The sequence below is a fragment of the Molothrus aeneus genome, chromosome 9, assembly GCF_037042795.1.
Source record: "Molothrus aeneus isolate 106 chromosome 9, BPBGC_Maene_1.0, whole genome shotgun sequence".
Classification (NCBI taxonomy): domain Eukaryota; kingdom Metazoa; phylum Chordata; class Aves; order Passeriformes; family Icteridae; genus Molothrus; species Molothrus aeneus.
Genome location: NC_089654.1, coordinates 26,517,535 through 26,541,243, shown reverse-complemented (window position 1 = coordinate 26,541,243; position 23,709 = coordinate 26,517,535). Strand labels below are relative to the sequence as shown.

Genomic DNA, 23,709 nt, shown 5'->3' with positions numbered 1-23,709 from the left:
CATGAATGTTGGCTCTGCCTGATGAAACAAAAAGGAAATAGGGGGGAAAAGCCAGTTTGGTCCCTGTTTGTTCCAAAGAAATATCTACAGGATTCACTCACTTCTTTCTCAAGCTACAGTATTGTGCAGGAGGGGCAAAATACTGGGGCTTCTGAGAGGCTCTGAATTGTCTCTGAAGTTTTTACTGAGGAGTGTGGCAGTGCTTTCAGCAAAGAAAGATGTGAAAAATGTGTATTTTATGATTGGCTTTTCGCAAATATTCAAATGAATATTATATTCATGTGTTAGAAAGTGATGATGTATTAATTAAGTAATGTGTTAAATATAGTTTTAGGTTATAACAAAATGTTAAAATAGAAACTATGCTATGTAGGATACTTTTTTAAAGAAAGGACTTGCAGTGAGATAGCAGCCACAGGACACCTGAATCTTTCAGAGAAAAAGAATTTATTGCTCCATTATCAGGAGAAATGAACTTCCTGCCTCGCTCAGCCGGGATGATGCTGTCAGGATTCAGAGGAAGAAGCTGACACTGGCCAGACAGAATCCTGTGTTTGAATGGAATTTATGCATCATGGATGAGGGGCATGAATATGCAACAGGCTGTTGTTTTTAAGGGTTAATCCTCTGTTAAAAGTGGGTCTTTTTTCGGGTTTATGCTGCCCAGAAAAAAGGTACCTGGACTGTCCATAACTCTTTGTTTTAATTGTCTCATATTGTCCTAATCCAAATTGTCCGAATTATTATTACTCTAATTATATTGCTATTTTTGTAACCATTTTATTACTATTAAACTTTTAAAATTTTAAAAACAAGTGATGGAGTTTTTCACAAAATACAAACAGGACAAGCAGAGCCAGGCTATGGTGCAGTATTCCTGCCTGATGCTTTCCTGGTGGTGAGAAGCCACTCACATCAGTGCTACTGGTTCCCTGCTTGCCAAGGAGGTTCTCTGGGCAATGCAGGATGGAACAGAGCACACCAACCACTTCCAGCTTCTCTGGTGTGGGGAGCACATCTGGAACAAATGGCACAGCAACATTTTCATTACACCTCAGCTATCCACCTGTAGCCACTATAAATAAATGCTCTGCCAGTTTCTCTGTGCATGCACACTCCATCAGCAGCCTGCTCCTGCCCTGGATACCATTTCAGACAGAGCTGTGCCCTGGCTGGGATCCCAGCCCCACCCTACAAAAATGCAGCTGGTCCTGCAGAACTGCCTGTAGAGCAGGGCTGTTCCCTGGCTAGGGAAGGATAACCATCTCCTCACTCTGGAAGAGCTGGTTAGGCTACAACAAGCCTGGAATGTGGACACTGCTGAAACTAAAGCAGCCAGAAATAAAGTAAGAAGAAAAACTGGCTTAAAGCCATCTTTGTTCTGACCCTTTTTATTTCCATCAAGGACTGTTGTGATCAAACACTGGGTAGGCAATCCATGGCCAGCTATGCCTTTAAAACATACTTCCATTACACTCCTGGATGCCACTCCAGCTCAACAAATATCCTGAGAAGTTTGCTCAGTTGATGAACAGGAAAAACAGGGCAGAGGATGGTGCTGGACAAGCAGCTATGCAAGTCAAGGCACCCTGGTGCAACCTGGAGCCTTGTGGCTCTGCTTCTGCAGTGGGAAAGAGATCTGTTTAGCTATGTAAATAAGATGCATAAATAAATAAATAAGAATTGCAGTGGGCTGAAAAAAAGCACCCAGACCCCGGCCTTTTCAGTATCTTAGCAACAGGCTGGCTGCTGCAGGGTAAGAGAGCATGAAATCAGCATCTTTTCAGCTAAAGACAAATTGAATGGAAATGTGGGGAGGTGGCCTTTTCCTGGCAGCAGTGAGGAAAGAAGAAGTAACTGGTGAATCTGATCCTGTAGGCATCCTTTAGGAGGGGCTCCTGAATGCAGGGATTGTTAATGGACGTGGCTGAGAGGCTTTGTCCTGCCAGCAAACTGATACATTCCAGAGCATGCCTGGGAAACCAATCATTCAATCTTGATTCAAATGATGGCTGTTACAGTCACCTCCTGGGTTAATTACTTATTAACCATCTTAAATAGCTCAAACCCAGTTCTGTTGGACTCCCCTGGCTATGTTAGTGCCAGCTGACCACAGAGCATGTTTTCAGTGGCAGTTACCTAAAACATTTGCCCAGCATTGCATATTCAGGTTTTATCACCATGCTACCTCTGCATTCACTAAAGGAACACGCACCCTGGGAATCTTTAAGTAACTGAATCTCAGCAATACAAACCCATTTATTCTGGCCAGGTAATTCCTCCCCAGCCTTCTGGAACAGCCTCATGTGGACACAGAAGAGGATCATTATATACACAGCAGCTACTAGAGAGAAGTGAGCTATGAGAGCAGCAAGAACACCATGTGGACATTTCATGGAGGACTTAAATGGGAGTTCTGAATAAAAGATTTCTCTGGGTCACCTAATCTGGAGCTGGAGTGTACCAGCTGATTGTTTCCCACTGCTAAATGCAGCTGGATCCTGGCAGCAAGCATAAGATCCACTGAGGGTGGTGTGGGATGGTGGCTGGGTCAGCACAGGGGCTGAGCAGTGTCATGGACATATTTTATGAAAAAATCCTTTCTTTAGGATCTTTTGTCCTGAGAAACTGAGAAGCTTTAGCTTTGGAATGTGATTTGGAGAATTGTTTACCCAGCATGTGAAATTGTTTTTACTTGATGACCAACCACAGCCACCTGTGTCAAGTTTGTGAGCAGTCACAAGATTTTATTTCCATTCCTTTCTATTCCTTGCTAGCCTTCTGATGAAATCCTTTGTTCTTTAGTATATAATTTTATTTTACTATAATATATATCATAAAATAATAAACCAGCCTTCTGAAACATGGAGTCAAGATTCTCATCTCTTCCCTCATCCTGGGACCCCTGTGAACACCACCACATGACAGCTTGTCCAGGAATCCAGCAGGAGGAGCAAAGGGAAAACACAGTGGGCTTGCTCCCTGCTTTATACACACACTGCACAGAGATAACTCATTTCACTCCTTATTTACAGATAACTTGTACTAGTGTGGCACTTCAGCTACTGTGGAAACCATCTGGGGGCTACCAGTGAACCAAATTTACTTGGAGCAGGGAAACTTCTCACCTGCATTTTATCCCCCTGAGTGCCCCATCACACCACTTCGTTTTTCCTGTGATGGGGTGGAGGGTTTAGAAGCCATGCCCAGTTCCATAGGTAGGAAATTGCATAGGACAGAGCAGGATGGCTGCTTTCAATCTTTACAACTTTAAAAACGAATTGTGTCCTTGGGAGCTGCACACAGAGATGCATTTGGCAATGTTTTGTTTCCCTCTTTGTCTGGGGTTGAAAGGAAGGCGACTGTGGCTCAGTGAGTGAACACTTAGATGAGATACCCTCCATTTCCTTAATGAGCCTATTAAATGACTCATCAAAGGTGTAACGACCAGTCTCAGAAGGGAGAGACACAGAGATAACTGACTGCACTGAGATATTCCTAGTGCACACAAACCAGCCCATATGCTAAAAGAGCTAATTGGGAATAAGGTGATTCCAGTGCTAGAGAAGTACACAGATGGAAAATACACCTTGTCACTTTTCCTTTTTGCTGCCTGGAGTTGTCTGTGCCTGAGCTCACAGCTCCAGCTTTTCCTCCTCTGATCGAGGGATGACAAAGTCCTGCTGTGACATCTCTGGGGTATTTGCAGAGTCAAGCACCTGGTGGAACTGTCTGTGCTCCCTGAGCCTGAGCAAAATCCACGATGGAAGGGGGAGAGTTTTGGTTTAGGTCACAAGAACCAAAGACCATATGAAAAAGTCAAATGGAATTTTATTCTCTGCTTTCCTAAATGAATCCCTGAAGGTGTGCATGCCAGGATTTAATCTCTCCAAGGAGATTAAAAAGTACTGCTATATTAACACAAATACAGCAGGCATACAGCAACCAGCTCACCTCACTCTCCAGTACACTGGATTTTATTTACAAAGTTAACTATGATCCACTGTTGCACATTTTCCAGAATCTGGTGTTCTGATTGTGTATTAAGAGTGGAGCAAGGGAAGCAGGAAGAACAAATAACATCAATAATGCTTAGGAGACAGAAAGAGATGTACTAAAACACATGCCTATTTCTCCTGAAATGTCACTTTATGTCAACTGCCATGGTTTCCAGACTGTCAGAATTGAATTATATTGTAATTACACCCTATTTGAACAAGGTCACAAGAATAAAAGCTTAGTACTTTCCTCCATTACAGGTGCTCTATGTTCTTACACTCCTGGAGCAGACAAACCTCCTTTTCTAATGGCAACAAATTTGCCTTCAGCATAAAATGCTGGTTTAAGTCCATTAGTACAAGGTGAGGCACATTAAAAAATTAAGAGCCATCATTAGTGATGTTTCTGAGAAGTGTCCCAGAGCACAGATGTCTAAATTATCTTCCTAATCCTTACAGTTCACTTAATATCATAATAATCCATACAGTTCACTTAATATCAGCAACAAAAAGGGCACAAACACAAACCCCAGACCTGGGTGACCTTACAAGAGGAGCTTGTTTTACTCCAGCCCTCATCAGTGAGTACAGGTGTGTGAAACCCCTTACACCAGGGACTTGAACATTTCTCAGGTTTTTTCACCTTTCCAGCAGTTTCCCCCCAAATTCCTATGGCAGTATATAATCTTGTATAATATTCCTGCACGATGGATCAAAGGTTGAACATCCACAAGTCATACAGGTGAACAGCTGTGTTGTTTAAACAGGCACCCTGTGTGGCAAAGCCCTTCTGTCAGACAGGATCATTACTGATATTTGGGGCTGTCACAATAAAGAAAGACTAAAGAAAAACAGAGAGGGACTCCTGGCTGTTCCCTGGGCTCCCAACAAGCCCCTGTGTGAGCTCCCAGCCCAGTGCTGGATCTATAAATGTGCTGCTCCTTCCCATTAGAGGCTCAGCCACCAAAGGAGATGCTGCTTGATGGATGAGAGCAGTGAAACATGAGATGGGCTCTGCCCAGCCCACAGCCAGCCCTGCTCCCAATTCCCCTCAGCAATTACTGCTGCCCCTGGGATGAGCATCTGCACTCCAGGCTGGGAGTTCCTCTGCTGGCAGAGAGCAGGGGTGGAGCTTTTCCAGGCTCACCTTCTTCCCCTTTACACCCCCAGCCCTGACCAGAAGTGGTTTTTACCAAGTCTTGAAGCACTTGGATTTGTTGGTTGCTGGAGAAGGTGGCTCTGGTGCATAGTGGGACAAAAGGAAAAAACACATGGCTAAAGCAGATCCCCCTCAACTAGAGAGTCAATGCCTTTGCAAACCCCTCATTAGAATTCTGGGAAACACAAACTGTGCCAAGGAAAATACTCCTTTCCCACCACATGTCCTTCCTCCTGCAGAAGGAACATGCCCTGCTTCACACTGTGCTTAGAAAAGGGAAAAGGAAGCAAGATCTCTTGAAGGAAGTTCATTACAACACAAACCTACATTTCACTTTGCATTACTAGAAAAACAAGGGCCAAATTTGCCTCTGAGCTTCCTGCTGCTATTTAAAACAACAGGATTTGTGTCCCTACAAGCTTACCTGAATATGATGGTCTGGACAAGCAGCTGGAATGAAGAACACTGTGTTCTGTGGCACCAAAATACAGCTCCTTTCAGTGAGAGAAATCTCCTTCACCACTGCCTCATGAGGGAAGACATCACACTTACTGTTTAACATTTGAAAGTAAGGCAGTGGTGACAAGGTGATTGAATTTTTTTCCTTATTTCTGACAGGTCTGGTAGATTGCACAATCATCAAAAGGAACAGCCTGACAATAAAGTTTTGTGTGTCATCCACAGTGGGAGAAGAAATGAGCCTGAGGTAAGGCAAGCAGGTGCTCAGATGCTAAAGCATTATTCAATTGCTAAAGCATTATTCAATCCAGCTGCTTGCAACAGGTGCCCTGGGGCACACAGGAGCAAGTGGAACATGTCACCCTCAGGTAGGAAGCATGTCACCATCACATTTTCTGAAAAATCTCTTTGCCCAGGATTCTTCTCCTGGGAAGCTGAGAAACCTCAGAAAGAAATGAAACCAATATTATCTCACTTGCTTCTCCTGTGTTTTGCTGCTTTGTAATGTGGTTGGAGATTGTTTATCCAACAGGTGGTTGTTTGATTGGTTTCATGTGTATTATTTTGACTTAATGACCAATCACAGCCAGCTGTGTCAGGACTCTGGAAGAGAGTCACCAGTTTTTCATTATTATCTTTTAGCCTTCTGTTTGTATCCTTTCTCTATTCTTTAGTACAGTTTTTAGTATGGCATAATTATGATATGATATATTATAATATCACATCATATTATAATATCAATATAATATAATATCATTTAATTTCATAATAAATTAGCCTTCTAGAACATGGAGTCAGATTCATCAATTCCTCCTCTGACAGGAGACACAGAAAATACCACAGAAGCAAAGCCCTGATCCCTTCTCCAGCTCTTCCCACTGCTCCTGACTGGCTGAAACAGAATCAACATTCCCTGCTGTGCAAAGAGGGAGCACCTTGGGTGGCTCACTCAGACTGCCATCAGATTGTTCCTCACAAGGATGCACTGTAAGGGCATTGATCTTGTGCTCTGAGCTCTGGGTTAACCAAAGGATTTCTGAGATGATAAAGGAGCTGTTTCAATCCTGTGCCATGGGCAGGGACACCTTCCACTGTCCCAGGTTGCTCCAAACCCCATCCAGCCTGGCCTTGGGCACTGCCAGGGATCCAGGGGCAGCCACAGCTGCTCTGGGCACCCTGTGCCAGGGCCTGCCCACCCTCACAGGGAACAATTCCTTCCCAAAATCCCATCTAAATCTACTCTCAGTTTGAAGCCACTGACTCTTGTCCTCTCACTCCATGCCCTTGTAAACAGGTCCTCTCTGGATTTCTGCATCTATGCTAATTATTATGCTGATTAATAACGTGGAGATGAGATTTTCAGTTTTTTCATGGCTTTTGACTAACTTACAGAATCAAATTTTGGTTAAAAATTATTGTCCAGGAAATTGCATTAGTTAATTAAGCAAAGGAAGCTGAAAGAATAACAGACAGCTAGGGCAACCCAATGAGGAGGTCTGATCTTCATCTGCTGCTCGACATGAGGTACCAGCCAGGTGTAATCTACTTATGCCCAAACATAAACAAATGTAACAATATAAACAATGTAACACCATGTTTACCATACTACTCAATCTCCACAAGAGAAACAAGGCTACAATATGCTAAAAATGAAAGCAATTAACTGTAGGAAACCAGAGAATCCTGAAGCAAAGCAATCAGAAGATCCTAAAAATGTGAATATTGCCCTTATAAAGCACCCAGCTACAGTCCTGCTCCAGTAGCTACACAGTGCTCAGAGAACAGCCAAGTAACTGCTTGCTGAATTTAATTTCCAACAGTGTCAATAATGCCAAAAACAATGCCTGGGGCTTGTAATAGCAAGTTATTAATAAGACTTTCAGCTCTAAAAGCTGCTGTCCCTGCAGAGTTCTGTTTATGAAATGCAGTCACTGTCTCCTATACTTAGTTTGGTTTGTCCCCTCATTTTCAAAGCAGAGAAGTAAATCCAAGTGCAGGTGCCTGAGAAATCAAACACCAGCAAAAATACATGAAGACAGTACCCCCAGTGCCTCTTCTGTTTGTTTGCAAAAGCCCTGGGGCAAATAAGGGAAAATTGTTAGGCTTTGCCTTTTCTTTTCCTTCTCCTCCCAATTATTTTTACAAGTTTACCTCTAGGTCTCAGCATAGCACAGTGCTTCAGAATTTCTCACCTCCTCAGAATTTGTCACCTCCTTAATTTGTCAAAAACCAGAATGAACCCAATGTCCCATCCCAACTGTTGATTGTGCTACACTGAGAGTGAATCTCTGCTTTTCCTGAGTCACTGTGGGCACTGGCCATCAGCTCTGGATTATTGGGGCTTTCTGCAAGAGAGAATCACAGAGTGGGATCACAGAGTGGTTTGGGTTGGGAGAGATCTTGAATTTCCTCTTGTTCCACCCCTCTGCCCTGGCAGGGACACCTTCCCCTGGCCCAAGTGGCTCCAAGCCCTGCCCAGCCTGGCCTTGGACACTTCAAGGGATGGGACAGCCACACCAAACCCCACCCATGGCTGTTTCCAAAAACTTCGATTTTTTTATTCTGTTACATGTGCAGGAATCACATAACCACAGCTTTTCTGAGGACACATACTATAATGGTTGATCAAAAAAGACAAAAGGCAGCTTGAATTTTTTTCTCTAAACACAATCACTTCCCAATGCATGGATTCTAAGACTTCTAGACTTAAGAAATAAAAAATAATTCTCTGTGGGTGCCCTGAACTCCCAGCAGACAACAGAGCTTCTTCCTCTGCTGTTCAGAGGAGAGAATTCAGAGTTTCTCAGGTCATAGGAGTTGAGTTCTAAAAAAATAAAGATATAATATTTTTCAGGGTCATAGACAACACCAAAACTTTGGCTGGCAAGGGTCATGCCTTGGCCCCAGTGTCTTTTGCATATAAAAAATTACATTTCCTCAGAATTACTATACTGCTTATGCCAAGCTGCTACCTGCTCCCTCAGACCTGACTGCCTGAAAGATATCCAAGAGAAGCACAGAGGAATTCCCACCTCCAGGGAGATGTTGACATCTTAAGTCTCAACAGTTTTGTTGATGTTTAAGTCAGTATCAAGGAACACTTTGCCAGCATAAACATGGGGTGCAGAGCTTGTTTCCAGGCATTTCTGCAGCTGCACTTTTACCTACACCTCTTTCTCCACAAAATGTGAAATCCTGTGGGTTTGTTCCTTTTAATTATGGTTGTAAGTGCTGATGCTGGGATACATTTCTTCCTCTACAGCCTCTTTTGCATCACAGAAGTGTCTTTAAAAAGGACACCATCTTACTGGGAGAGTAAGAATAACCTGCCAGGCACTATCATAAGGCTTTCTCCATAGTCAAACTCAAGGCATTTTTTGGGAAAATCAGTTACTGGGTTTCTTTCCTCCAAAGGAAGAGAGAGTTGAGTTTCTCCTCTAAAAAACTAATATGAGCACTGTGCTGTCAGAAGGAACTGCAGACACTGCTAATCCTCAGCACAGAGACCACTGCAAATAGAGAACTTTGTATGAGATATTTTCATGTGTCACCTCACAGGGGGTGAGTCAATGCTCCAGCCAACCTGGGACTGGAGTTCAGCTGGGGAAAAAGGTTCACTTCCTCTTACTTCTAGAGCTGAGTTATTTTAGACACATTCTGGCAAAGATGCCAGAACACAGAGCTGTCAAACAGTGTGACTCCTGCCATCTCCATCTCCTGCTCTCTGTACTATTTCCAGACACAAGGATGGAAAGCTGCTGTTTTTCATCCAGGGAAGGAGCCAGATTCAAGAAGCTCAGGCCAGAAGGCCCTGCTGAGGATGCTCTGCTGCTCCCACTTGGAACAGAAACATCTGGTGTCACACTGAAAGCCCTGACTCCTGATGGCACCAAGGGGAACAAAATGATTTAGGTGCTCTGCTGAACCATGGAGCAGCTTTCAGGTGCCCTCCTCACCTTGCTGAATGAAACCACTAAGAATTTGGGCAAAGTGATACAACTGCTGGGGATAGAGACAATGAATGTTTGCATCAACTTTTCCACCTCAGACTTTTACAGTTCTTTGAAAATTTTACCTGCAACTGCTCTGGTTGATGCCACTGCTCACAAGTGCAAATGTCAACCAGTGACTAATACAAAGACACCAAAATACTTGTACTCAGTCAGGCTGCAGAACTGCTTTAAATTGTTAAAATGTGATTATACTTAACTAATAATAATATACTTAACTAATAATTATAATAGCATTCTATGCCTTTCCTATTGAGAAAGAATTCATGACACACCTGATGTCCCTTACAATACCAACTCAGTGCAAATGAAAAAAAGACAAACCAAATAAAATAACTGAACAGTTTTGCTAATGCTTAAACACCATGAAAATATAGCCTCACTACTGGGCAACATGCCTGCTCACTGGAATATTAAATCAGTATTATAAGTTAAAATAAATAAACATTTCAAGCTCAAACTGCTGTTTTAAATTAACAACATTCTTTTCTATGGTGTTAACACTTATTACCAAGATTACAATCACACTGAACATCCAACTCCACTGCAGGCACTTTAATGTGATTTCCAGATGCTGGCTCATTGCAGTGCCCTACACCACAAAGCTGAGCAGAAAGAAGGAAGCTGGAGCTGCAAACAGGACAGGAATTAAAAACCATGACCCTTGTCACCAGGACAAGTGGATCTGCACTTCAGAGATAACAGCACAGACATAATAAGGGCAATTGATCATTGGCTTTTAGTAAGAAATTGCATACAAGCATAACAGGGTTTTCTACAGATCTAAACCAAACCCTTTTCAATTTGGTTTGGCCTTTTCTGAAGAAGTTGATAAATGAGCAATTTTTAACCTGTCCTTTATATTGGAAGGTTAAATAGATACAACACTGGTAGAACCAATGCTTGTGGAGTTTCAGGGCCTTTCTGCAGTGACCTCCTTTGCTCTTCTCTTGCATTTTGTGTTGTCTTACCATGATAGCAAGATCCCCAAGTATCTGGATAAGTACACACATATAGAGATAAGCCCAGACAGAGAGAGGGAATGCTCTAGAGAGAAGAGAGCAAACCCGCTATTTTTAATCCTCCCCATTGAAATTCACATAAATCAATGGGTGAGTTAAACCATGCCTGTAAAAAATCACATCCAGATAGAAGATAACAGAGGTGTGAAGCAAGTCAGTCATCCCCAGCAGCAAGGTGTGAGTTTCAAATCACCACTCTCAACTGAAAACATTGAAATGGCAACATTATAAAGTAAAGCTGCTTTAAATGTCACCAAGGAACAATTCTAGAATGAGAACAAGCTTAGCACAGCTCCTGCTACTGCAGCCTGTTCTCCTTGACTCTGCTATTATCCACAGCCCAGGTGCCAGCTCCAGCTGTGGGTGACAGCCTTGGCAGTACAGTGAGAGGTGACAAAAATGTGTGTGGCTGCTTTGCACTGGAAAAGGCACTGTTTTTATTCAGGGCCAATTGCTGGTCTCACTCAAGGTGCTGAGAGCAGCAATCTCATAATGCTGCTGGGGGGGCCAGTATTGTCCAGAAGGGAGATTTACATGGTTGGGAAGAAACTTCTCCTAGAAGAAGTTCAGTGTTAGAACTTTCCTGCTGCTGAGGATGGTGAAAGATGAGAGCACAACTGCAGTGCCTGAGCCAGGAACAGAAGGTGTCTCTAGAGATGCTACAGAACAACCTTCCCTGCAGGTTCCTGTGTATCTCATCCCACGTGTTCACCTCACCTTCCCTGGGCACAGGGGCACATCCCACAGGTAATTCTGAGGATGTCCCCACCTATCCATCTGGTACACTCAACCTCATGGCATTTCCAGAGCTGCAATGGAACACATTCTGAATTTCCAGAGCTACCACATGCTGAATGTCAGCTCTGCTCATTTCCAAATGCCACGGGACAGTCATGGAGAAATGGACACAACTGCCTGAATTCACTGGAAAATGACAATCCAGGGAAGCTCATATGGAGTAGATCTCCCAGTGAGACTTTCTCCTGTTCCTCACCTGCCTGAAGCCAGGTGGAAGAACAGAGGTGATGTGACTTCTCTACTAAAATCCAAGCTCATTACAACTTCTTTAGGACACACAGAGGTCTATGCAAGAGAAACTGCAAGATGCAAAAGGCAACTGAGGCAGATGCTGTGAGCATGAAGAATTTGTCAGATGTTTTCATGAAACAGCATCATTAGGATTAACCTTCATGAAATCTAGAAGAGGGTCTTCATTCATTCATTTATCAAATTGGGTCTCCAGAAACACAGAAAAACTCTTGTAAAGGCAGAAAAATGAGGAAAGTAAAAAATCCCCTCCCCCAAGCATAAGCATAAAAATCCTTCTACGATTACACATCCAGACTATATTATTTCTTAGGCCCTATTATTTCATAGTATATATTAGTTCAAAATGCTTTTCAACAATGGAATATGACCCAACAAGCTCTGTAGGAAAACACTACTCTTCATTCTAATTCCACTGATGTTCCCAGTGATTTACTAGTAAATGACTGAAATCCAGACCTAGTGAATAACCACCAAAAATAATTCTTAATTGAAAAAGACATTCTCTAGCACATTCTACACAGAAATTTCATTTAATAGCAGCTTTTTTCTTTGTATTTGCAGATCTACTCTTGAGAGAAAGACAGATACCAATCTTTTGGGTTTTTTTTTTTCAAAAAGCAGTGTGATAGAACTATTTCCAATACAGCACTTTCAAAATCCAAGGGTTACATCCTGAACTCAATTGAAAAGTTGTGAAGTCAAGGAGAAAAAACACCAAGTAGTTTTAAATTTATCTTCTGCAGGACTAGAAGTAGCTCAGCTAAAGCTCAAGAAAAAAGTAAATAAGGAGAGGTGGATTTTTATTACTGTTAAACTCCTGTTTTGCTTTGCAGTAATGCGGGAACAAAATTAAAAGAAACACTGGAAAAGATACAGCTCACTGTGCAGCCTGGCCACAACACAGTTCTGGTTTTAGGTTTTTATGCCTCTGTAAGTAGCTGTGAAATCTGAAGAAAATCCTCCATTCACTTACTGTGTGATACTTGCTCTAAAACCATCTATCGTTTAGTCTACAAGTACTAATAGAGCCCATAAGCAGTGGAAAGGCACACAGTGCCTCTTTCATACAGCACCAAAAAGCAGTTTAAGGGTCTGGCGTGGCCTTTTTTTAACAGAACAAGTTTTGCTGCATTCAACAAGACAGACTACTGCTCTTCATACAACCTCTGTGCTCCCTGGGACTCCACCACTCGTGATGATCAAGACTAAAGTCTCCTGTTTGAGCATGTCAGCTCCTGCAATTATTAGCACCTGGTGGTAAATAAATTCAATGGTTCTAATGTCTAATTATAGAATCATGGATTGGTTTAGGTTGGAAGTGATCTCTGGAGGAGATCTGGTCTAAACCACCCTTTGAAGGAGGGTGACCTACAGCAGTCACTCAGGGCAATCTGTGTTTGGAGTGTCTCCACAGATGGACACTCCAGAACCACCAAGGGCAATGTGAAAAATGCATGTATTTTATGATTGGCCTTTCACAAATATTAAAATGAATATTATAGGTGTTATGTTAGAAAGTGATGCTGTATTAATTCTCTTAAGTAGTGTGTTAAATATAGTTTTAGGTTATAAAAAATGTTAAAATAGAAACTATGCTATGTAGGATACTTTTTCAAAAAAAAAAAGGACTTGCACCAGATAGCAGCCACAGGACACCTGAATCTTTCAGAGAAAGAGAATTTATTGCTCCATTATCAGAAGAAACTGAACTTCTTCCTGCCTCAAGGGCACCATTGGGATTCAGAGGAAGAAGCTGATGATGACCAGACAGAATCCTGTGTTTGAATGGAATTTATGCATCATGGATGAGGTGTATGAATATGCAACAGGCTGTTGCTTTTAAGGGTTAATCCTCTGTTAACGTGGGTCCTTTTTTGGGCTTGTGCTGCCCAGAAAAGGTACCTGGACTGTCCATAACTCTTTGTTTTTATTGTCTCATATTGTCCTAATCCCAGTTGTCCAAATTATTATTACTCTAATGGTATTACTATTTTTATAACCATTTTATTACTATTAAACTTTTAAAATTTTAAAAACAAGTGATTGGCGTTCTTCACAGGCAACATGTTCCTGTCCTTCCTAGACAGTACAAAAAACATGTCCAAAAGCCAATTTATTGTCACCAGTTAAGAGGATCCTGGGACACACTGAGGACTCCACAGCCACTGCTCCTCATCCTCACCCCACCCCAGGGACCATGGCCAGACAGATGCTCCAGTGACCATGGGGATGAGTGGCACCTGTGACAAGGGTGCAGGTCTGGGGACACACACTCATTTAATTTAAGTTTTACCTTCTCTCCAATGGGGTCTTGTGCTGAGTTTCCTCACATTGAGGTCCTGAAGTCTCTTACAGGATGAGTTGTATGCTCAGGGAGTCAGCAGAGCCCAACTCTAATCACACCAGAGCAGCAGGTACTGACACAGCAGAAGGTGACTTCAACCTTCCACTTTTCCCTACCCCTGAGAACCCCAGATCCTGCCTCTGAATTCTCTTTTCTTTTCAGTAGTTTCTACTAATCCCCACACACTTCTCTAACACACAAGAGGTGACTTGACTCCACGTTTGCTACACTCACCTCAGCTTTTCTCTTGACCAGAATCCAATGTGTGAAATCCTGTGTGTGCAGTGAATTAATTCACTGTCAAACCCTACCCCTTCCTGTCAACTAACAGCTCAGAATGTCACACTCTTCCCACAACTGGCCCCAGGTGCTGAGCCCTGAGCATCTGCCTCAGGTGCATTTCAAAATATTTCCTCAATAAAGCACATCACATACACACACATCCAGTACTAAATGAAAAACTAATGACAAATAACATCATGTGACATACAATATATTGCACAAGAAAAGGGGAAAGGCATGAGAAAATTGACAAATAGCTCTTCCAACAAGTACCATGAAGACTTCTACTTCAACCTCCCATCAGAAAATAAACACTGAGTAAGTAGCATAAAGATAATTCTCCTGTACTTGCTAAGTCCTTCAATTACTCATTTTCAACAACCAAGCAGAGGACTAAATACTAAACATCAAACTGCAGCTTTGTACTCACAAATACTCTCTTTCAGCAGCAGAGTTGAAATTCAAGTACAATTTTACTAAAACATTTGCACAGATCTTCTTTTCCTTGGCTGGAATAAACATTCAGATGGCAAGACCTGTTTTTTTCATAAGATCAGTGTTTTAAGCAGAAGGGAAAAAGCCCTTGCTTAATAAATGATGAAATTAAGCAGCACAAGGGAAATTAACAAATACATTGAGAGAGATGAAAAGAGGCAGAGTGTTGCAGGAACATTCTTCCTAGTGGGATGCTCTCTGTGCATCACTGGGCCACACCAAACATGCACTTCCATCAGAGCTCACATTCCAAGAAATGCCTAAAACACTTTTTCTCCGAGATCAAACATTAAGCCCCTCCATAGCAATAAGTATTTCAACCAAAAAAAAAAATCCAGGACCTTCCAAATGACCACTTTATGAAACTCTGTGGCCATTTTCAACAGGTTTCCACCCTCAACAGCTTACAGTCATGCTTCTCTAATTTGGCTCAAGTCCAATACTTGTAGTCAGTAAGTTCAGAGTAGCCTGACTTCTGACAGCAGAATCTTAGGTAGGGTAGAATATAAAAAAATATTCTGTCTTGGTAAGCTTGATATACAAACAAAACTCATTTCTACCTCAATTCAAAGGTATTATACACAGCACTCAGCAGTTAAACAGCTTCTGAGCAAAACAAATAATATCTGAGCTTTGTTTGCATGATTATCATACAGTGATTATTGGTTTACTGCAGTCACTGTTTATAAAACAAATAAGGAATTAGTGAGTTCTGATAATTGTTGATGATGCACCGTTTTTCTGTTTTAATTATTAGCTTGCACCCAAGCAGACAAAGAGAGAAAAGGTCACAGATTCACTTTCTTTAAAGACAGAAGGGGTGTATGTGTAATTATACAAACATATATAAAAGCAATAAACCAGTGATTTAATTTCTTTATTTTTCCCCATGCTATTGCCATTTTTAACGTTGCATTTGACTCATCCTGTCCAAACTCCTGGCTGAATGAGAAGCAATGAAGTCCATCCTTACCTTAATATTGCAAGCTTGTTCCATGAGTCTCCGGGCGTTCTCCTCAGCTCTGTACCTCTTGGGCAACTGAACCCTGAAGAATTTTAAAGCTCCTTCAAAATCAGCCTGTAGAAGGTCCTCTTTGGAGGTCTGCAATTAAACACAGGGAACTACAATAAACCCTGGGAACATGCAGTCACGCTCTTCTACTTGATTTGTCATTTACTGGATGCATTCCAAACCACCAATATTCACATTAGCTCTAAGTCATCCTCCTTGAAATCAGCTCTTTTAACTCTGCTTCATACAACAAACAGAGGCTAAAGCCCATCCAAGGAATCCTAGGCAGGGCAGCACAGAGGACTGCAACATGGGAATGGATTTTATCCTTCTATACCTGCCAGGTAAGAAAAGGATTCTGGCTCAGCCTGTCAAGATGTCAGTGAAGAGAAAAAAAAAACCCAAACAAGCAAACAACAAAAACTTAGGAGAAATTACTATATTTCCTGGAAAGCTTGTGCATTAGACCATTACTGATTCTCATGGTACTGCCTTAAAAAGACAAAGTATATATATTTAATGTATGTATAGCCACAGACATGAAGAGCAGAAGCACATGATTCATACAAGGCATCAGCAAGTCAACGTGCTGAAGTCTGTGACACAATTTCTCAAAGAACACTGTGCCAATTCTACATGTTTATTTCTACATCTTCCAGGCCGCTGGACCTCTCAGTGGTATGAAGTCTAAAAGGTCAGAAGATGTTACACATTCACCATGAATCCACTCCTGTCCCTGACAGAGCCATGTGATTCACAGGGACAAATGTATCCACCCTCCAGGTTACTGAGACCTGCACCAAGAGTTCAGAAGGTACCAAATCCCAAGCCTTGGGATAGTTCCTTTAAATGGTTCACAGAACCTGAAGGTCCTGACAAGACATTCAGAACATCATCTCAAACATGTGAATTTCAAGGGTTTTAGCCCAGAAAAGAGTAAACAAAACTCTGTCAACATAGGTACTAATATGGTGGAGATCTACACTGTGTAATGTGTGTAACTGCAAATACCTCAGCAGCAGCACAGGCACTTTTGGTTAAGTGCTGAATTAATTGCTCATGTACCACCACCACCACCACCATTTCCATGTGTACCAACATTTCCACGTGGGCATCCTCTGCTTTCTCATCAGTAACAAACACCCAGTGTCATTTTTTGCCTCATTACACACACTGGGTACATTACACACACATCAGTTCAAAGTCTGATTCTTAATTATGTTGTTATCCACTTGAATCCAGAGAATCCCACAATGGCTTGGGCTGGAAGGGACCTCAAAGGCCACCCCCTGCCATGACAGGAACACCTTCCACCATCCCAAGCTGCTCCAAGCCCCATCCAACCTGGCCCTGGACATTTCCACAGGTGGGGCAGCCACAGCTTCTCGGGGTAGTCTCTGCCAGGGCCTCCCCACCCTCACAGGGAAGAATTTCTTCCCAATATCTAATCTAACCGGGTTCTCTGGCAGTTTGAAGCCATTCCCCCTTGTCCTGTCACTCCAGGCCCTTTTCCAAAGTCCATGTCCAGCTCTGTTCTTTTCTTTCCTTATTGAGTTCACCCAAGATCTGTTTGATCCTCCTGTTGTTCACTGCTGAAGAAGATGCTGGGTCATCACTGCAGGAAGAACTACTTTGGGGGTGCTGATGAGAAACAAACCACCAGCACCCCCAAGTGCTTCAGCTTTACAAACCATCCCATCTGATCCTGTCCACAACCAGGAAACTTTCAGCTTTACCAAATATCCCATCTGATCCTGTCCACGTTCAGCTTTACAAACCATCCCACCTGATCCTGTCCACAACCATGAAACTTTCATATCCCATCTGATCCTGTCCACGTTCAGCTTTACAAACCATCCCATCTGATCCTGTCCACAACCATGAAACATCCAGCTTGACAAACCATCCCATCTGATCCTGTCCACAACCATGAAATGTTCAGCTTTACAAACCATCCCATATGATCCCGTCCACAACCATGAAATGTTCAGCTTTACAAACCATCCCATCTGATCCTGGCCACAACCATGAAAAGTTCAGCTTTACAAACAATCCCATCTGATCCTGGCCACAATCATTGGCAGCTGCACAACTTGGCTGAGGCCCAATCTGATGAGGCTGAAGTGTTGACAGAAAGCCCAAGCAGTTGGTATGGGATGAATTAGATCCACCATGGCCAACATCACCCTTCCCCTGGATGAGTCTTGCTGAGGCTGTAAGTGCTCTTGCCACACTTAAAGGCAGATCACTGTTTCATCATACCCCCACTGGGCTGGTTGTTGGAAGCTGCTGAGTGTGGTGGGAGCAGCTGGCTGTGCCCAGGACCACTGCCAAACCCGTGCTGGAGCCCAAGGGCTTCCAGGGAAGTTCAGTGGATAACAGTGGTGGAAAAGCAGTAAAGGCTTCATGGGATCATAAAATTGTTAAGGTTGGAAAAGCCCTCTAGGATCATTGAGCCCAAGCACTTACCCAGAACTGCCAAGACCACTGCTGAACCATGTTCCTAATGGCCACATCTGCACATCTTTGGAATTCTTTCATCACTCCCCAGGCAGCCTGTTACAATACCTGAGCACCCCTCCAGGGAAGAAATTTTTACTAATGTCCAATCTAATGGATATTAGGAAAAATTTCTATTTTGATACCCAGCTCATCTCTCTTCCTTTGTTCTCAGCCATGTTGGTATCTGCCATCACTACCCAATTCAAACAGATTTCCCAATTACATTGCCAGATTGCCTTCCTGGGATGCTCCTGCACATCCAATCCCCTCCTCTTCCCTTCCTTTACAGAAATTCTGTGCAAAACATTTCAAATCAGATTTAATTTTCCCAGGCCTCTGCCTGAATTGTTGTCAGAGTGCTATTTTTAACAGTCCCCCCAAAATTACATTTATTCAACTGTAACTATTGACAACTTTGAGTTCTCCATGCTAAAAAATCCATAGTCAAAGAAAATCCCATAAGATCATGGAAATAAGAACTTCTCTAACAGAGTTTGCTCAGCTAAGATTATAGCTATGAAAACTGCAAACCATCAAATTGTACAGGTTGGTTAAATGAGTGATAGAGCCCAGGCATGTCAGTTCCTTCTACTTCACTGAAAATATTTTCGTTTCCTTAAAATCATCTGTTCATCAAAATACTAGTTTCACTATTAAAATTACAAGAAAAAAAGTGAAAAATAGAAATTTTGGCACCTCAGGATTCACGTTTCTTGACATTTTGTGACTTTAATCAATAAATTATAAAGATTTCTCTGGAAACTTCTGTCAGTTGTTTGAGAAGCAGAGATTTGTAAATCCTTGGTTGAAATCATTCAACTCCTGAAACTCATCAACAGCTGATTTCTAAACAGCTGATTTCTCTTACTAAATAATCTGTAAGTTTAATGAATTAATCATTAAAGTTTGGCAGGTGCGTTGCATTTTTGTGCATTTGGGAACTTCAGTAAAGTTTTTTATTATTATAGATGTTCTCTTTAAATCAACATATTTTTGATTAAAATCTATTTTCAAACCCAAACAAATAAAGAGACTCAGTCAGAATTATGACCCAAAGGCTCAGTTTGCATTCTAAGGTTTGACTAAATAATGGATTCTCAAATGTTCTTCCCACATCACTTAAGTATTTCAATATAGTCATAAAATTATCTTAAATGAATGAGTTGAAAATTAGGAAAAGCCCTTTCCCAAAAGTATTAGCAAAGCTTTCAAATCTAAAGGTAAAGTTTGGAAAAATAGCAAATGTTCAAAAAGCAAGAACAGAATTTGAGAGAACTAGACAATGTTAATTCTTTTTTTTTTTTAATAAATAATGTTACTACTACTTTTACCAAAATATTTAGGAAACTGTGATTAAGACAAAGTGAAAAGCCTTGGATTTTTTCTTTAATTTAATTTCTCTGTCTTCAATTATTAATCCTACAGCTTCATTTATTACTGACTCTATCAAAACTCTTATTCCCACCTGGGAACTAACATAACAGAAGAAATTTTGGATGAACCACACTGCACATCCTTAATTTAGTTCTTCCTCCTTCATAAAAACAGATAAAAATACTTATTTCCATGGAATTTTTGGTATCTATTTAGATTCCTGTAGAATGTCAGTGAGCATAAACCACCTGTTTTACACGTTATTGAATGTGTGTCAGAAATGAGGCCAAGAAGTTGCAGACTCAAAAGAACCTGGCCATGCTTTACTATTAAATTTGCTTCTGGCACACTCAAAGTATTTGTAAGTATCCTCCAATTTTTCAGTATTTATATACATAAATATGAATTTTATTATTATTAAATGTATATATCGATATACATATACACTAATATGATATTTATATTTTATGTATATAAATATATACACATATATATTTATGTACATAAAATGTACAGATGTATATACATACATTTATATACATAAATATATGTATATACATTTATATACATACATTTACATATATTTATATACATACAGTATTTGTTTAGATAAATATATAGTATAGATTATATATAATATGATAATATATATTATATATAGATATAATATTTAAAATATGAAAGTATCTTTTGTTACTTATTGCCTATATCACACAGATTTTAACTTCTTAAAAAAAGTTCTGGTTTTAACTTCTTAAAGAAGATACACAGTGTAAAACCAAGGTACACCAGCTATTTCTTGCTGACCCAGAGTGCAGTGCTGCATGCTGCAGGACTTTGCTCTGTGCTGCCCCTTGACAGGAGCCACAGAGCTGAGAGCTGCCCAGTGCAATTTCCATTTCACAGAGGAAATGTAAATCCCCTGACCTTCTGAGCTGGATAAACTTGGGCTCCAGGCCTGGGCAAGTTTGGTGGACAAAACTGTGCTGCAGTAACATCAGAACACACTTCTAGGGCAATACACCAAACTCCTTTGCTGGCATTTTTTATGCTATATTATCAAACACTTCCTAAATTAAATCCATGCTCTCTGTTAACCCACTGGTACAAAAATGCTGTGGAAAAAAAAAAACAAACACCTCAAGGTTTGTGAGTGGAGAGTTGGGATCCACAACCACAGCACTGATCTTGTGCATACTGTGTGATATCCCTCTTCCCCCCTGCCTTTCTATGCAGTTCCAAACTTACATGGCAAAGTTCATTCTGCCACACACAGAACTGATGCAGGTGGGTAAGAAAATCTCCTGGCTTCACCCACTCTGGGTCATTCCAAAGGGAGCAAACCCCCCAGAACTGGTGCTGTTCTACTGCCCAGAAGTGTGCTCAGGTAGGAGGTGATCAGAATTTTTCTAAGACTGGCATAGAGGTTATAGATTGCATTTATCATATAACGTGCAATGACACATGGTTTACCCACCCCAGGCATTTATCCCCAAAACCACAGCAGAGAGAGAAGGTATGCACATTCAAAAAAAAAAAAAGTGTTTAATTTTATGAAACACTGATGTTTTGAAGGATCTTCAGTACTGATTAAAGTACAAATTCCTGGTCCTCAGAGATGTCTCATTTTTAACATATTATCAGAACATAGTCTCTCCTTTCTGAGAAGGGTGTGTGTCAAAAGGCCTGTGTGTCAGGAGAGGCACATTTGACTAATAAAACCTGACAGGGAATCACATTGACTCTGCAAGTCAAGGCTCTCTCATTACACAAAGCACTATTTGTATTATTTTACCTTCTTCACACTCTTTATTTCCTTTTAATAAACAATACTATGCCACTCAGCAAAGCCTGGAAGATAAGGGATGTGAAATTGCCTGGTGTTCTCCATGGGCCAGATACAAAGCCTGGTTAAGTCAGGTGAAAAAGGGCTCGGTGGTTTTGTCTCTGCTTTCCTTAGAGCTCATCACAGCACAATTCAGGGTGATTTGGCAGCCCTTGCCCAAAGAAAAACCATCAGCAGGATGAGTGTTTTGGTACACTGGGAGATAACTGGAATAATGATAACACACCCAACAGCTCAAACCACACATCATCAGGGACTAGACTCAATTCTAAAGTAAATCCCCAAATCAAGCTGCACTGGAGTAATGTGAATTTTTGGTTTTTATTTGGTATCTCCCAGAGCAGGGACACAGTGTTCCAAGCACCCACGCTGTCTGTACCACTGAACAGGTTGTAACACACAGAGCACATGGATTCCTGTGGATCCTGAGCAGCACCAAGATGGGTTTAGCAGGATGAAAAAAAAATGGACAGGTCACTGTGTATAACCACCATATGGGTGTGGGAATAAAGGAAAGGCACCACAGGAAATGGGGGGGAGCAGGAAAAGACTCTGTTCCCATGGATCACACAGAAATGCCATTCTGGTGTGCCAGGCCAGGGACAGAGCTGCAGCCAGGCGTGGTTACAGCACCCTGAGCAGACACAGCCAGGTCTAGGCACTGACTCCTGGATTTGCCACTTCCTGGATTTTTATGGGTTTGGGGCTGCTTTGTACAGCAGCAGAAATGATAAAAGCATGCTCTCTGTGCCATAGCATGGCACACCAACTGCAGGCACCCCCCACACAGACAGCATTTGCCATGATGGATGAAAACACCTTTAACAATTTATTTCCCAGATCATTCTACACAGGCATTTTCAACTTTTTTACATACTGTCAACTGCCTTTCCAAAACCAAGCACAGAAACAGCCAAAATGCATCAACACAGTCTGATTTTTAAATGAGTCTGTAAAGCCAACCTATGGTGTGAAAAGTATAAAATCTGAAATGCTGACCATTAATGCATTTGGCATCAGTACCTAGAAGGTGACTGGGCACACTGCTTATCTGGAATCATTACTGAGAACAAAAGCACTCAGGGATTTAGAAAGATGGTTTTTTTATGATTCAGCCCTGGCTGATGATCCTTCAAGCTAGTTAAGGAGTGGCACTGGTCCCCATTAGCAGGACTAGTGCCCAGCCTTGCTGAGCTAACATCAGAAAGAAGGACTCAGTGGTTAAGAGATAGATCATGAAGAGCTGAGAGGAAAAAACAAGAGCCCTCTCGTCCCTCCTGGGGGCAGAGGCAGGGCTGAGGGGGAGAATGGCCAATTCCCAAGGAATTCATTTCATGAAAAGGTGATCTCACCGCAAGCAGCCGAGGCACAAAGAGGCGATGCCCCATGCCCAGAAGTTCCAGCACCCGACACGCGTATTCATTCACCAGCTTGCTCCTCTCGTCGTGCATGTCCTGGGACTTCTTGGCAGGTGGGGTGAGCTTGGCAGCCGGGCTTTTGCAAGGTACCCCTTCTTCCATGAGCAGCAAGTAGTAAGAATCCAGAGTGAGAAGAAGAGGCTTTATGAACGGCAATTTCCAAAAGTGCAAGATGAGGAGAGCCAGCCTCCAGTCTCTGGAATGGGTTTGGATGGCTGCTCCAGCAACGCCCCTTTGGCCTCTCAGGAGGAGAAAAGCATCTTTGCTAAGAATCAAGGAAAAATATGATCCACCGTGCTGGCTCAGCCAGAGTCCGAAGGAGATTTGAAAAACAAACCAGAGAAACCATGGATCTAAAAATGCACATAAAAAGCAGGAAAATGGCAGGGAACGAGCACGGACGGAGCAGCTGGGCTGGGAGCAGAGCAAGGGCGAGCTGCGGGGGCTCAGTGCGGGTGTGCGGGAGCCGGGAAGGGCAGCAGAGCCCGGGCAGTTGTGAGGCTGCACAGAGAAAAGGATGAGCTCATTGCAATCCTGCTCCGACAGCTCAGCATCAGCCACGAACGGGTGGGAAAGGGGGGCTGGGAGCAGCAGGAGGAGGGGAAACAGGAGGAGGAGGAGGAGGAGGAGGAGGGGGTGCCTGGGCACCGGGAGCCTCTCAGGGGGAGAATGCCGTAATAAGAAACCAATGGTGAGCACGGACGGACGGACGGCTCCCACCCTCCGTCAGCTCTCGGC

The 23,709-nt window shown here is 42.2% G+C and overlaps 1 protein-coding gene across 2 annotated transcripts in view; it reads right to left on the bottom strand.

The window, feature by feature from the left end:
- RABGAP1L (RAB GTPase activating protein 1 like) overlaps positions 1–23,709 on the bottom strand; it is a 232,786-nt gene that overhangs the window by 41,608 nt on the left and 167,469 nt on the right. The window contains exons 1-2 of one of the 2 annotated variants that reach the window (XM_066555795.1): positions 22,906–23,527; positions 15,793–15,921 (exon numbers count right to left, since the gene is read on the bottom strand). In XM_066555795.1, the coding sequence (XP_066411892.1) occupies positions 15,793–15,921; positions 22,906–23,073 (297 nt within the window). In that variant the 5' untranslated portion in view covers positions 23,074–23,527. Of the gene's footprint in view, positions 1–15,792; positions 15,922–22,905; positions 23,528–23,709 lie in introns of those variants that run through there. The other variant, XM_066555794.1, reaches the window with a different exon arrangement.